Raw genomic sequence first — 16,551 nt, 5'->3', positions numbered from 1 at the left:
ATATTATTGAAGTTGCCTAGCAATGAAAGATACCTCTCCCCCAGCGTATTATCCCATGAAGGTATCAGCAAGATAGGTGGCAGAAACTCTTTCAAAGTAAATATTTCACAAAATAATGTGCAAGTGTTATTATCCCTAGCTGTGAGTCATCAAGATTTGTCTTGCATAGAAATAAACAAAAAAAATGTACTTCAAAGGAATATAGTGCCAGAAGAATCCATAGCCATTATTACAAAAAGGCCATTTTCTGTGATAACTACATATTATCCATAGTTTCCAGCCTTATAACTTTGACATACTGAAGGAAAATATATCCATGCTATATCATAAATTCATACATACCATGCCACTGTAAGAATGGCGCAGCAATATTGCATGTCCATAGAGGAGTGTTCGATGACCACCACCTTGAGCAGTCTGTATGAATTAAGAGGAGGTTAAGATGAAGGCATAAAATGAGCCCTTTCCATAAAAAAATACTGTGTTGGAGCCAATGGTATGAGTTCATAGAACAGATCTTTCTGCCATCCCCAGCAGCCTCTAATGCCTCTCAAAATGCTGCTCCTGAGGATCATGGGAACCCCCAAAATCCAAAGTGGATTGTGGAAACTTCAACAAGATGGGAGAATCAGAAGCAGTCACAATTCCCTCACTTCCCAAACTCTTCCTCCGCTAACAGAAGAGTTTGCACAACACAGAGGGCAATTATTTCTGATTATTTCCACTAGAGCAACAGCCCCCTATACTACATTCTGCTTTGCTCTTGATGGTCCAATTTTTCATGGTCACAGGGAGAAGGCAGAAAGGTGAGTGCTCTGGTTCATTAACCCATTCCATAAAGTTCACAGGATCCAACTTAATTTGTTTAGAACCCTTTTTGTGAAAGGTACTTAAAAGTGGAGCTACAAGAACACTATAAAACATTGACTTGTGAAACTAGTTAGATTCATAAAATGTCCAATATTGTTTTTTCTTGATTTAGCATTGGTATCTCCAAATTCCAACCCACCCTCCTGCAGCGAGTAACAGCTTGCAAGCATTCTGAATCAGCAAGGGTGATCAGCCATGCTGATTCTGTGAACTTAGGCAGATCATGAGAAGGGAGGGCAGGAATGAAGACAACGACATGTACTAATATTAAAGAGAACATTTACAAAATGATCTATTGTTGGTACATGACACCAAAGAAGATTGCGCTAGGGAATTTGAACACTTCTAATAAATGCTGGAAATGTAAGAAGCATGAGGGCTCCCTCTATCATATGTGGTGGTCGTGTGAGGTAGCCAGGCAGTACTGGGGGGAAATAATAAGAGAAATGAGTGAAATTTTACAATTTCAAATTAATAAGAACCCAGAACTCCTGCTACTGAACTTGGGAATGGAGGGAATTCCAGCCCAACATAGGACGTTGATATTTTATATGACAGCAGCAGCTAGACTTTTGTATGCGCAAAAATGGAAAGTACAAGAAGTGCCAACTATTGAAGATTGGATTTACAAATTGCTGTATATGGCTGAAATGGATAAGATGACAAGAAAACTGAGAGATCTGGACTCAGGGCAGTTCAACACAGACTGGGAGAAGCTGAAACAATACCTGGAGAAGAAATGGGAGGTGGGAGGAAAACTGTGGCAGTTTGAGAACTACTGAAGCATTGAAGTAGAGGGGGGAGACTTTACCGGGGGGAGAAGAGATAAATGCGAATTAATAAGCAGTCAGATTAATAGATTGATATATATATAGATATATATAGTTTAACAAATAGAACATAGAGAAAATAATTAATTATAAGGACTAAATATAAGGATTGATTAACTAACAATATTTTCTTTCTTTCTGGTAAGTTTTGTACCAAACTGAATGTCTGAAGATATAGATGGGTCAAATTGATTGACTACGTGATGAGAGATATATAGAATTATTATAAAAAGATAGAATGAGTAATATATAGAGAATAAGTCAAATTGTTTGATACAACCGAATGTATGATCTATATGGTTTATGATATATAGAAATATTTGAAATTGAAAAATGGGATAAATTGTTTATCTAAGATGGAAACAAAGACTTACAGTTTGGGCATATAATGTTAAATAGTTAAAGATGTACTGCTTAGAATAATGGAGAATATATATTTGTTTTAGATAGAGGAAGCTAATAAAAGCAAGGGAAAGGGGACAAAGGGTTGGAAAGCTGTTGGAAGTCAAAAAAAGGGGGGGAAAGGGAGGGGGTTAGAGATGAAAAAATTGGGGAAAATTGAATGTAAATGTAAAAATAATGGATTCTAACCCAATAAAAATTTTTCAAAAAAAAAAAAGAGAAGGGAGGGCAGGAAGGGTTACATCCGTGATTAGTTCTTGCGGCCCCTTCTTACACACCCAGGGGAATGCTAATAGCCACTTTGGGGTCAGAAGGCAATTTTCCCCAGCCAAGTTTGGCTAGGGATCCTGAGTGTTTTGCCATCTTCTGGGCATGGACCAAGGGTCACTGGATGGGTGGGGGTGGGTGAGTGGGGAAGGGGAGGTAGTTGTGAATTTCCTGCATTGTGCAGAGGGTTGGACTAGATAACCCTGGATTCGATGAATTTATGATTCTATGACTCTATGAACTACTTTACAGTTGATCACGTGTCAGTATTAGATCTACTTATTTAAATACTTATCCAGCTATTTTAGAATAAAATAAAAAGAGCTGAAATAGCCTGAAAGTTAAAAGCCATCTCTCTCAGCAACTATGCTTCCAGAATGATAATATAACTATTCCACCCTTTGATAAACTGTAATTCACAACTTGAAATGAAGTCTCTCTAAAACAGTACTAAATGTACTTGAAAAGAAATGTTCTGTCCTGTGACCCACAAGGTAGGTTATTGCCCATTACAATATGTATGAGTGTACAGTACCTTGATAGCACATCACCCTGCTAAGAGAAATTAATGGCACTCTTTTCATAGGCTTATTTTCCCTTTGAGTCTCTGCTGGGAAAAAATAATGATCTAATATTGCTGTCTGGACCTAGCAATTGTGTAGCTACATTTAGGAAATCCAAGGTTGTTCTTTATTGACTTACAGAATCTCACTTGGGCAATATTTTGTAAGCAATTAAGGCAATGTTTTTATACAAAAATTGTCTGTAAAGAGTCCTGACATATGCTGAGTGCTTTCTTAACCTAACTTAGAAAAATAATTTTTGAATCTTGTCAATGCATGCCATGGATCTCTTCTGGAACATTTCTTTTGCACACTCTTAAACACAAAAAAACTCAAAGCATTTTTGTGAAGCCTTCTTTGATAAAATTAAATTTAAAACAGAAGCCAAACTTCAAAGTAATACCACACAACTTAGCTTATGCTCCTTGCAAGCTGTCATGTAAGGATGAAATGGGTTGTTATTGCTAATGAAAGGGCTGCCTGCGTGTATATGATCTCTTAGTATAAAACTGAGTGTCTAAAACAGTGAATGAATACCGTAACAGTTCTGTTTGCCAACAAAGTATTTTATAACAACTGGAACTATGGACAACATAAAGGCTATGTGTACGTGTGCTGTCTGTCTCTACAAACTTTATGTTTAAGACTATGGGGGAAATGCATAAGAAGCACTTGCTTTCGGAATATAACCTATGGAAGCAGACTCTGAATAATCCAAATTAGATGCCTGCATACATTTCATTAATAGAGAGATGGAGTATTTCACAGTCTTAGTTTAAGAATCTGAATTTAATTATCACGATCACTACTATGTACTTATGCCAACATGATGATAAATGCTCCTGATTCCAGAACTATCGATCTACTTTGAAACAACAAAAATAAATATGTAGCTAGGAGAATGTTAAAGATGCATAACTTGGCCTAGTGATTAACATTTCCAAGATATGGTCTCTTTTCCCAGCAACAAATAGACTGACATGTATGAATTTTAAAAAGAACGGATCTAGCAAGAGTTTGATAAATCTATAATAAATTACTGTATCAATCCTACTCTTGCAGCTTGGAGTGTAAAAAAAATATTTATCATCATGGCTAGCTGAGACAGCATTTCTATTATCTGATGGGGGTTTTCAAGCATTTACAAAAACAATTTTAGTGTGGGGGTAGAAGTGGGGGAGAAGTACTGAGTCGGGGGGGATAGGGCAGGATGCACAGCACCAGGCAGACTCTTGGGCAGAAGAAATGTTCAGGAATGAAAGTAGGGTAAGGGAATTGCAAGGGATAAAGATGGTGTGGGGCAAAGTTGACAGAAAGAGAGAGCTGATGAGAGGATTGAGGGCTGAGGGCAGCTTAGTAAAGTGTATGGAGTGGTATAGAACAAGTGGGAAGTTAATCTGCCTGGCAAAGAGATTAACACACACAGGGAAGACAATAGAAAAGAGGTGTACTCTACCAGTTTCTGCAGTTTGAGATGGCTTTGTAATGTTGAGGAGTGATGGTGGAGGCCAGTTTGGGGGGATGCACTGTTAGGGATCATTTAGCTCTGGTGTATCTCAGCCAGCCCACCCAGATGTTCAAAAGAACTGGAAATGACCTTTCATTGTCAAGACATTATGGAGGGGATAAAATGCCTAATCAGCAATGGAGAGGGAACAGCATAGCCAGGAACAGGCACTCCACCTCAACAATCCCAAGTCTCAGGAGGGAGATTAGAAGAGGTGTCTGTGACAGCTGCAGCAAGAGATGGATGCCAGATCCAGTGGGTTGAAGGCTGCCAACTGGTGACTTCAGGACTGGGACAAAGTCATCCCCTGAAGAGACCTGAGACCGGAACCTGACCAGAGGGCAAGACTGTGTGAGGCACTATGAATAGCCATGGAATCAACTTAGGAATCTAAGTAGGATTGTGAGACACTGAGCCAGATTCTTCTGGCTGGTGATAAGTAGAGATGGGCACGAACAGCAATATGAACAAAAAAAAGCCACAAAGAGCCCAATCTGCTGTTTGCGAACAAGCTGTTCATGAGGCCCCATTCTAAACGAACAGGTGGTCATTGCAAGCCTCGTTCATTGCTGTTCGTTGCTGTTCATCAAGCCAGACAGTCTGGCACCTGCAATCAATTCCCTTGGCAACTTAGTCAGGGATTGTTTGAACTCTGTCTGAACTCCTGCTGTTGCCCTGGAAACCTCAATCTAAGCCCAATTTAGTTTCATAGGTAGGTCTTCCTTTCAAGTGTGGAGCTCCAAATTTGTTACAACAAGGGAGCAAAGACCAGGGGGGAGGAGGGCTCCCTGCTCTGACTTTGCAGACAGTGAAGAGACAGTTGCTGTTCGCATTTTGATAGAGTGCATTGGAGCTTGAATTTTCTTTGTGTGTGGTGGGATAGGGATCTACCCCTTCAGGTTCCAGGGCTGCTGCCAGGCTCTGGGCCAAGCTATTATTTATTACTGGTACCTTTCCTGCTGCCTGCTCAGGTAAGGTTTCTGGGAGTGGTGCAGTAGGGATCTTGACTTGGATGATGGCTGGAGGAGAGCCTGCTGGCCCCCACGAACAGCCAACCACGAACATGTTCGTGAACAGGGCCATGTTTGTGGTTGTTTGTGAGTCCCTGTTCATGGATGGCAACGAACAACAAACATCATGTTCGGTTCGTGCCCATCTCTAGTGATAAGTCCCCACACTTGCAGAATTTGGACACCAACAGGCAACAGCCACAAGCTAGGAATGTACCCTCTGAAACTACTTTAGGAGGAGTCAACCATTATACAAGCAAAAACACCATCAGTATGCAAATAAAAATGTGAACAAGGAAAGTGAAATATGTATACTGTTACAAATATTGATGTTCAACCTTAAATATCATGAGAAAATGACAGTCCTGAGGGATACCAAGTTCTTGCAAAATTCTTGTAAGGCCATGATTTAAAGTAAACAAAAGACTGTATCATCTCAAATGCCTTACAGAATTCATGCTAGCCAGAAGGCCAAACTTGCTAAAAAAAGAACATGGATATGTATTTATGATTTACTTCATTTATTACCCACCTTTCTCCCCAATGGGACACAAAGATGCTTACACTGTTCTCCTCTTCTCCATTTTATCTTCAATAACTACCCTGTGAGGTAAGTTAGGCTGAAAGTATGTGACTGGCTTAAGATCACTCAGCAAGCTTCCATGACAGATTGGGGATTCAAACATGGGTCTCCCAAATCTTAGTCTAACCACTACATCATGCTGGCTGCTATTGAAACACAGCAGCAACAAAGTCCTGGTCACCATGTACAGACATCTGGTTCTAATTATTATTAGTACAAATAATGTTGCTCCAGGCAAGCACGAAGAAGCAGACAAGATGATACTGCTAGAAATATGAGAAGTTGCTACCACTAATGGTTTGTGAAGAATTTTGATCAGCATGGTTTAATCAGATGCCACAGTCAACATTTCATTCTTTCTAAAGATCCACATTAAACAACTGAGTGGGCTTTGAAGTTGGTATTTGGTTTAGTCAGCCTTCAACAGTATGCTATCAGGAAAGCTTTACTAATGAGGCAGGCTATGAATAATTGAAATAAAATAATACATAAAATGAATACTGAGGTATGATCATAACTGTGAATGTGTGTCGAATGAAGAGAGGGAAGTACTATTTTCACCAGGTAGATCTATCAAACACTATACTGACAGCACATGACTTGCAGTAGTAAGTCATAGATGCCATCTGCAAGGCAATGAATGTGTGGGGACATTCTACAACTTTATTGCAGGCTGATGTTATACTAGGATTGCTCACTGTTTCTCATGGCTACTTTTGCTAACATCCCTAACAGATTACTCAAAAGTTGCCCTGCATTAAGCAGCAACTTTGGAAAATAGCCACCACTGCCAAGGAATACCAAATTCAAGTTGGCTCCATATTCCATTTTGATGGCTTGAAAAAAACATGTATTTTAGCCAAATTTCATAGGAAGCGAGCAATTCATGCCAAATATGTTTCTGATTGCTGGTGTTGGTTAGAGGGATATGTCACAGTCTTAGGCTTCTTTCCTTCAGGAAACAATGCAAAACCCTTTATTTTAATTATTTCTCTCTGTTTAGTACAACTTGTGAAAGTTCCTAAATCTCTTGCATGCTATAGAAAGGCTACTTTTCCAATACTGCTTTTCTTCAGTATTCTGTATTTGCTTAACATTTCATTGGTGTTTCTGTTATTTTATATTATATTTTAAGCACTGTATGCTGTCCTAAATCCCTTTTAGTTGAGAAGATCTAAATTAGTTAAATAATAGTAATAAAGCTTACCTTCATCATAAACTTCTGGAATACCATAAAGTAGAAGAAAAAGAGAAAACATTAAATGTTATTCCCCACCTGTGCCTTCAAAATGCTGTTTACTTTTTGTTTCTAAAAATAAAACTTTAAAGCATTCTTTATCATAAGTATACCATTATACTGGTATACATTAGCAACCTAAATAACTTTTCTTCATAATTATCTGGACAGTAACTACCCTCACACCATACTACATATTCAGGGTTGCTGAGGAGGGGGGGCTGGGGCTCAAGCCGGCTTGAGGGCCTGCAAAGCAGGAATCATCCTACATTCAGCAAATGCATTTTACTTTTAATGTAGATCTACACTGCAGCCACTAGTAGGTTTGCCAAGTCCCCCTGTCCTCCCGGCGGGAGGTGGGGCCCCCAGCACCTACCTGGTCTGAAGTCTGTCATGCACGCACAAAGCGCTCACACACCACGGGCCCACATGATGACATCACTTCTAAGAAGTGACATCAATGCGCTGGCTGCAGCCATCCTGAGAACATTCCACATGCCACAGGGGCCGATTCGGGCCGAATCAGGCCCAAATCAAGCTGGGCCACTGAGGGAGCGCTCCTGTGCTGCAGTGGTCTGATCCAGGTTGATTATGGCCTGAATCAGCCCGGAACAGGCTGCTACGGAGCGTAGGAGCTCTCCCATGCTCCGCAGTACCTCAATCGGGCTGCTGCAGAGCGTGGTAAAACTTCCATTCCAGGCCCAGATCACGCCCACAGGAGCGTGCTGTGCCACCCACAAACATGCTCTGGGAGGCCCATATCTCCCCCACTAGCCAGGTAAGCGGGGGAGGGGGTGGAGGGGACGGAGAGTAGGAGGGGGTATCCCCCACCCCCAGCAGAGGAATGGCAACCCTAGCCACTAGAGGCACAAGAAGACAGAGCAGAGTACTGTTTGCCACCCCTTTAAGAAGAGTGGTTTTTTAAAATAAGCAATCTGTCAGTGGTTGCAGCTTGCAAACTACAACAAGGCAGTGTCAAACACTTGCCTATCTTAAGAGGCTGCTAAACCTGTTCAACCAACCTGGTATGCCTTCATTTATCCCCCCGCCATCTTCTAATTCTCCAATGTTTTCCCCCTTATAGTCCATTCAAACCTCATCTCTACCCTTGTTAGAGTTAAAACATATTTAATAGAACTGAAAACCTCTATTCATTTCATGAGCAGAAAGAGATGGGTGTGAGGTTAATATTTCCCAAGAATAAATCAAATTGCTGAAAGGCTGATTCCCTCCCCACCACCCTTAACATGCATTGTGTTCTGTATTAATTTGCATTAGTGGTTAAAAATGTGAAATAGTAAATGCTTAATCATCATCATCATCGATTTATATACCGTCCTTCAGGACAACTTAATGCCCACTCAGAGCGGTTTACAAAGTATGTCATTACTATCCCCACAACAAAACACCCTGGGAGGTGGGTGGGGCTGAGAGAGCTCCTAGAAGCTGTGACTGACCCAAGGTCACCCACTGGCTTCAAGTGGAGGAGTGAGGAATCAAACCCGGTTCTCCAGATTAGAGTCCCACACTCTTAACCACTACACCAAACTGGCAAATACCTCAGTTACAGTTTATATCAAAATAAAACAATAGCTTAAATATATGGGTGTAATTTGTTTGTGGTTTCAAAATACATCTTGTTTTACTTAAAGTTCATATAAAGTCTGAGATTAGACTAGAACTAACCACCCAACAACAATTAGAAGTGGTTTAATTACAGTTTAAACTCTGTTCAAACAATGAGTTTTTAATATTCTTATTCTGTCTGTAGGATATTTGATTCTTGGCCTTTTGTAAATGCAGCTCTGCTCCTGTAGACATTAACCTCCAACTCAGCAAGCAGGAAGGATGTGCAAGGGAGGTAAAGATGATGGGGCAATCATGCTATTTGAGGTTACAAGGCCTGCCAGTTATTTACACAGCCATCAGGGTTGGGGCTGTAGACCGAGGTACACATGATAATGAGGTCTCTAAAAGTTGAGGCCCTTGAGAAAACTGTAGGAACCAGTCGGTTCCACAGTGTAGACAGGCGCATCAAGTGGCACACATTCCCCCTCATCAATTCTGAAATGGAATGTGCAGTGGGGGGGAAATCTAGGCCAACTAGTGTCCTCTACCTATACAGCAAAGGGTTAAGTCACACTTTTAAGTGGGTGCAGCATTCCAGATGAGTCGGATCTGGTAAGTGACACTCCAGAGAGAGGACAGGTGGGGAATTGCTCGTCATCTGATGAACATCCAACAGGGATTAGTCAGAACTGGCGGTCAGTGCCTCCTGTTCAGATTTGAAATGTGGCCCTTGGAATCTGGTCTGATGATTTGAAGTGGGCTGATTGTTCCAGTGTAGCAGATAGCTTCACTGTTGGATGCAGCCCTCGAAACTGGAGTGACATTTCAAATTTGCTGGTAGATCTGGTCCTCGGAACCGGAATTGACAGTCCAGGATAGGCTGGTGGCTCCATCAAGGCAAATAACTTGCTTCCAGATCTGGCCTATGGAACCAGAGTGGACAGTTCAGATTGGGCTAGCAGATCCATCGCAGCAGATAACTTTGCTGCTGGATCTGGCCCTCAGAACCAGAGTTCATGGTTCAAGTGGGCTGGCGGCTTCAGTGCAGCGGATATCTTTGCTGCCGGTATATATGAGCCTGGGACAGCCTTCTCCCATAACGCCACTTGAGCCAAGAAGCTCCTTTACTTTTGGCTTAGATGTGAACCTCTTGCAAAGTCTGCCTCCTGGGTTTCACCCAGATGTAGCAGACAATGATCATGTTCCAGGGTGTGAAGCATTTTTATTTCACATTGTAAATATTTCCTTAAAGATTTGTTTTAGTCATGACGAGATTACACAGAAGAAATCGTGGTAAGTGAGGAGTAGAGCTAAGGAGAACTTCTCTTAACGGCGGCGAAAAAAGAACTGGGGGGAATAGGGGCACTACACCCCCAACCTGCGTTTGGCAGGAAACCCCTGCATGGGTGCAGTAGGGACAGAGCGCCCTCTTGTGGACTTTTAGAGCTCTTTTCCTGCCAGCAGGACTGCGTGTGTGCAGTCCCCTCAACGTGGGATTGCACAGAAGACCGACAACAAACTTACAAAGAGTCTCTAGTTGCTACATCTCCCCCGAAGTTCCACAAAACAAAACTGAAAGCAAATAAAGTGGCAAAAATGACTGGCATTGCTCCTGACTAATCCATATTTCAGGGGTTTCCATGGGAAGGAGTGGCATTTTTAGGGTTGTGTGTGCTGCAAACTGTAGTGTGCAAAAGTATCTCAGAAGGTGCTTTAGAGATACCAGACAGTAAGAAACTTTATCACCGTCTCTCCATAGGGATACATGTCAGGATACTTTAACAATCATTACAATATCCAAGAGACATTCTTGTGAAATTTCCAGAAGTGGGAGTGAGAAAAAAGATCTCAGCATTATTATGGGCTGGTCTAGAATTAAAAATAGATGTATTTTCTCTACTATGTAAACAATACACTTAAGAAAAGAACTTAAGGAGTTGGATAGGAGATTCCAAGTCCAATTAAATAGATAATGAAGTAATAGCAGGAGTATTAAATGAAAATGGATCAGAGACTGATGAATTGGATATTGGTAGAGAGATGATTGTAGATAGGAGAGAATCAATGACAATGAAATATAAACTGGGGCAAGTGCAACAGTAGAATAATGAACAGATAATTTTCTCTTTCAACTCCTTATTCTGATATTGTACGTGATATTTTAATAAAAGATGCCTTCTTTGAAAAGACTATCAGTTAATGTTAATTGATTTACAGTACAATATTAAAGAGAATTACAGCCTTTTAAGCCCAGTCTCTGAAGGGCTGAGAAAGGTGCAACTCTAATTATGATCATGCTGTTTATGGTACTTTTAAAAGCTGCAGACTTTGCAAAACATTTTAGCAGAATAATCTAGACATTCTCTGTCTTCAAGAAACCCATTTTAAGTATAAGCCTGAAAAAAATCTGAAATCCGTGTTCAATGTTCAAATATATCACATACACATTTAACAGTTAATCAGTGTGATGACAGCATTTATGCAAAACTTGATTTTTAATATAAGAGGTAGCAGATTGGATAGGAGATTTGACATGAGTAGAATAAAGATGAACTCAGCAATAGATTCTTCCCAAGTAAATAGCAGAGTAGCTAAAATTTTAGAAAATGATTAAGAGAGGATAGTATGATAGATGTATACAGATACAGATTTCCATAAAAGTTCAGCATACTTTCCCTCACCATCATAACTCATGCTCTTAAATAAATAATACTTTTGTAAATTCTGATCTCACAGAAAAATGTGAAGATATTATAATTGTCCCAATGAACCTCTCCAATCAGTCTCCAGTAATGTTAGTGATTCAGTGAAATTATGGATCAGACATGAGAATGGAGACTTAATAATTTATTGCTATGGAACAGAGAATCAGTAAGAAACCTGAAATAACAGTTTATTTTTATTTCAAAAGAAATGATACTCAAGAGGTAGAAATATGATAATTTGAAAGATATTTAAAACATTTGGGTGTTATATCCCATAATAGTTCATTAAGAGAAATAGGGAAAAAACAAGACAAGAAATTTTAAATGAACAAAAGAATCAGGAGAAACATCAAAATGCAAAGTCATTAGAGAACAAACAAAAATGGGAATTAAAGACAAATTAAGAGAATTATCCTAAGCAGGAGGGGCCATTGAGGGAACGCCCGATGAAGAAGAGAAGAGTTAAAACTAGAGATGGGCACGAACTGAAATACAAACCAATGTTCAGCATGAACTGGGCCGGTTCGTGATTCTCAACCTGGCAGTTCGTCAGAGCACATTTCTGACAAACCGCCACAAACTTTAGGCCGGTTACTTTTGGTTCATCACTGCAGACAGCCTGGAGCTGATCGATCAGTTGCCTAGGCAACAGGGGTTAGGCTTTCTGCAGACCTTCTGCTGATCCCGACCTTCTGCTGTCCCTGAAGTGACCTTCTGCTGACCTGGAAGTGACATTTTCAAGAACCAAACAAACCAGTTCATGAACTGGGGCAGGTTCATGAAAGCTCATGGTTCATGGTTCATGAAACGCGACAAACCAAGAACTTCATGGTTTGTTTGTTTTTTTCAGTTTGGGCCCGTCTCTAGTTGAAATCACTGATGGAAAACAAAGGGAGGAAGTTCCATAATTTTGATGCCATCTGCATCATCTCAGAAAGCGGGATCACCCAAAAGAGAGCCCTCAAGACTTGACTGTAGCAGTTATGTAGGTTCATACAGGAGTATATAGTCTTCAAGGTATATTGGCCCTGAACAGCCTGGAGCTGTTATGGCTTTAAAGGTCAACACCAGCATCTTGAATTGTGCCCAGAAGCAAATAGGGACAACCTGCTTCCCACAGCCAGGCGATAGTGGGACCAAGGGTGCAGGAGAAAGAGAGGCTTTATCCAGCCAGTTTGGCAAGGTGCAGTGGGCTCAGCCATCGGGGGAAATGTTGCCATGAATCCTAAGAAAGCAGATACACGGAGGGTAGCCACAGCAGAAGCTGGGTACAGCCAACCTCCCAAGGGTTCCACAAGGACAAAAGGCGGATCCATGGCCATGCCACCAGCACAGTAGGTAGTCAGGCAAGGGCATCTTGCCCATGCAGCACCAGCTCCCCCCTCCCACTGGGGCTGGTGGGCAAGAAAGACTCGCTCCCAGGGCTCACAACATGCAGCAGGCCTGGCTCACCTTCGCCATCTCCCAGATATTTCCAAGGTGGGAGGGTCAAGCTGCGGGCAGGTGCACTCTGCAGGGCCTTTCTCATGCCTGGAGCTCCTCTCTGAAAACTGAGCAGCTGGTGGCCTCCAGGCCTAGATCAGTGACCACTGTTCCAGAGCGTGTTGAAGGTCCCCGTCAGGTGGCTAGGAAAGCAGCTAGGACTAAGGATCCAACATGTAGCCAATGGGGGGCACCATCACCCTCTGGCAGTTCCAGGAGCTTGAGTAGTCCGGACCTGAGGAAGAGGCCTGCCAGGAAGAGGATCCACCGAACCCACAGAAAGACCAGGAAAGTTTAATGAAGGGATGATGACTCAGATAGCAGGGGGACTGCAGATGAGTCCTCCTCAGAAGAAGGAACTGGGTATAGTGATGGGGAGTATTGGAGGGGTAGTGGCTCACGTCCCTGGCCTACCAGCCTAGGTGTTACGTAGGACAGCCCAGGGCAGGCAGGAAGGGAGCACTCCCCAAGAGGTCTGGCCTGCCAGCCAAGCGGAGGGTGGCTGGGATAACATCCCATCCTTTATAGAAGATAAGGACTCTTCTGGCATTCACCTAGCTTGCAAGGTGTGGGAGTGGATTCTTGATGGATACTATGTGGACATTTTCACATTGATAAAACTCAAAGTGGAGGATGGGAGGAGTGCCCCTTTGTCCAAGAGGGACAGAGAAGGGGCATCTAACCAATCTGAGAGGGACTGGCATCTGACCAATCGCCTGGGCAACATTTTGTGGGCTCGGGCCCTCGCAGGGGATGGTGTAGCTTTAGAGTATAATGAGGCCTTTCAAAAGAGGAAGCTTCATAACCCTAGGGCCAGGTGGGACCTCATCGGCCACAAAATGTGGTTGTGGTTGGTGGGACCACCCACCAAGAGCAGGACCAAGACCCCCAGAGGTGGGAAATGGTTGGGGAGGTGTGAACGGGTAAAGGGCCTTGCTGGGAGTACAATCAAAGCAAATATCAGCATCCGCAATAGCAATTTGACCACATTCGCGATAGCTGCTTTGGTTCCCATCCCAGGCCTTCGTGCCCACATGGCACATAACACCCCTTTCAAGTTGGCCATCCCTCCACTGGCAGGTCCCATAAGGAGGGAGGGTCCAGTAGCCCCTCCTTCCAGCCCACAAACATGGAAAAGTAGCCAGGATTCCCTAGTTCTGGAGCTGGCATGCTCCCATATCAACCTTGAGGCCTTTTGTCCCATCTTGTTGCACTAGCCTAACAAATCAGCCACCAGTCACCTCTGGGAGGGGTTTCCAAGGGCTTCCACATTCCCTTCACTGGCCCCTGGGTTCCCACGATCTCTGGCAACCTTAAGTCTGCCAGGGACTTGCATGGCATTGTGGAGCAAAAATTGCAAAGGGGTGACTGCCAGCCAGGTGGTAGGCCACTTCTGTCATCCTGCATTCAGGCCATTGGGCAGTGGATGTCTGGAGCATTCAGGTTTGGGGGCCACCCTCTAACATGTCCTTTCTTGGCAGTCTCTGCATGCCTGTGCAAATCAGTCTGTATCTGGTTATAGCATTGCATACTGGGCTGGTCTCTACGCATCAGCGTCTCGATGGGGCAGCAGCTTGGCCTGGATGGTGCTGTCAACATCTCATGGATTGGCGTCAGGAGAATGCTGTGGGAATCGCTGGTGCCAATAGTCCTTCATCATACTGCTGTCAGGGCCCTCCCAATACCCTGGTCATCCAGCTGGGGGAGAACGACTTGGATAAGTAGCAGGGCTTGGACTTGAAGCATTCCATCATAGCTGACCTTAAACTCCTCCATGGATGTTTCCCTTGGAGGCACATACTGTGATAGTCTTTGCTGGAATGACGATCATGGCATGGGGCTATAAAGCAAAAGCTCACAGTCTGAAGAAGATTTCAAAACAGGATATTAGCCAGCATTCCGTCCTGTGACTGTTGAGTTTTTGTGCATTTACTGCAGTGTTTTCAGTACATCACTGTTTAAGTCATTGCTGAGTTTTCTATGTCATTTTTGAGTTTTCTGTGCATTACTGTTCAATATCCTTGTACATTTCTCATTGTTTTTGTGCATTACAATCATTGTCTTTGTACAACACCTTGCTTTTATGCACATGTGTAGCAATTATCAATTGTTTTATAAATATTCATAACCTCTAGTGCTCTGCACATTTTTTCTCCTTTATATTCAAGAGGTTTCTCCTTTCTTTTTTGTTTTTATCCCATGGTTCTCCCCTTCAGCAGGTGGTCTGAGGGAGTGTAGGGGTCATCGACTGGCAGGCGGGTCAGCCAATGCTTGAAACTCCACACTGCATTCAACGCCAATGCTCCATGAGCTGTAAATCTGTAAAGTTGTAGCCTTTCTTAACTCCATCAAGGTTGTCTGGTGTCATCTGTTGCCTTGCCCTCACCTCTCCTCCCCTATCATGCTGGGCCTGCAAATGCTGATTTTCTTTTTCTTTGTCTCTGCTTATTTATATTTCATTTTATTTATATCATGCTAGGAGAACAGACTTAAGTATCACAGTAGTAAGCTTTAAACAAAATCAGAAACACTGAATATATTTAAGCTAAAAAGAAAAAAAAGTAGATCCCCCCCCAATAATTTCTACTTTTACATAAACCCATTAACACTGCAAAAAAAAGTATTTTTAAAAAAAGGCTAGTCCCTATTCCTGTTCAATTTAGTCATGATTAGATCCTATTAATCCTATTAAAATCAATAGGGAAAGTTACAATTCATAATAATCCATGAGATTAGTGGTATTTTTTATCTCAATTCTAAATCAGCTTTTAAAAGTATAAAACTCCCTCCTCTTTTTTTTCTTTTTTTTTAACTGACAGGCTTTTAACATCTCTATGACAGCAGAAACTCAATGGTTACAGCATTTCTTGGTCAACCCCAACTCCCCAGCTGTATTGTAGGGATAACAACAATGACTTTGTTCACTGTTCTGTGTGGGGCACTAATCTATTCAGAAGAGCAGTATACAAGCATAGTTGCTGTTGTTGTTGTTGTTAATTTCAAGATTAAAAAAGCACTGACCCAGTAGAGCTAATATGACTGACTGCCTTTGATTCCTACTATAGAGTCCCTCCACCATTTGTCACCATATATTTCTTACAGTCATTGACCTTTTGCTGCTTTGTAGCAAATGGAAACAGATTTTCAAAGGAATTCATAGGGTTGTGTTTATTTATCATTTACTAGACTAATTGATAGAATATACACAAAATAAAGTAATGCAAAAATGTTAAAACATGTATAAAGACCTCACATACTATCTCACCTCAAAAACTGTAAGAATTTTTTAAGCTTTCTTACTGAAGAATTAAAAATGAGAGTGATGGTTGTTGGGGGTTTTCCGGGCTGTCTTGCCGTGGTCTTGGCATTGTAGTTTCTGACGTTTCGCCAGCAGCTGTGGCTGGCATCTTCAGAGGTGTAGCACCAAAAGACAGAGATCTCTCAGTGTCACGACAGTGTCGTGACACTGAGAGATCTCTGTCTTTTGGTGCTACACCTCTGAAGATGCCAGCCACAGCTGCTGGCG

General features: G+C 42.1%; 1 protein-coding gene across 1 annotated transcript in view; it reads right to left on the bottom strand.

Moving 5' to 3' along the window:
• Positions 1–16,551, bottom strand: part of RYR2 (ryanodine receptor 2) — a 720,715-nt gene that overhangs the window by 497,669 nt on the left and 206,495 nt on the right. Inside the window, exons 5-6 of the mRNA XM_054975163.1 lie at positions 7,240–7,254; positions 343–417 (exon numbers count right to left, since the gene is read on the bottom strand). Coding sequence (XP_054831138.1) covers positions 343–417; positions 7,240–7,254 — 90 coding nt within the window. The remainder of the gene's footprint in view (positions 1–342; positions 418–7,239; positions 7,255–16,551) is intronic.

This window comes from Eublepharis macularius, chromosome 1, assembly GCF_028583425.1.
Source record: "Eublepharis macularius isolate TG4126 chromosome 1, MPM_Emac_v1.0, whole genome shotgun sequence".
Taxonomy (NCBI): Eukaryota; Metazoa; Chordata; class Lepidosauria; order Squamata; family Eublepharidae; genus Eublepharis; species Eublepharis macularius.
Note: the sequence above shows the minus strand (reverse complement) of the source record. Positions and strands in the feature narration are given on the sequence as shown.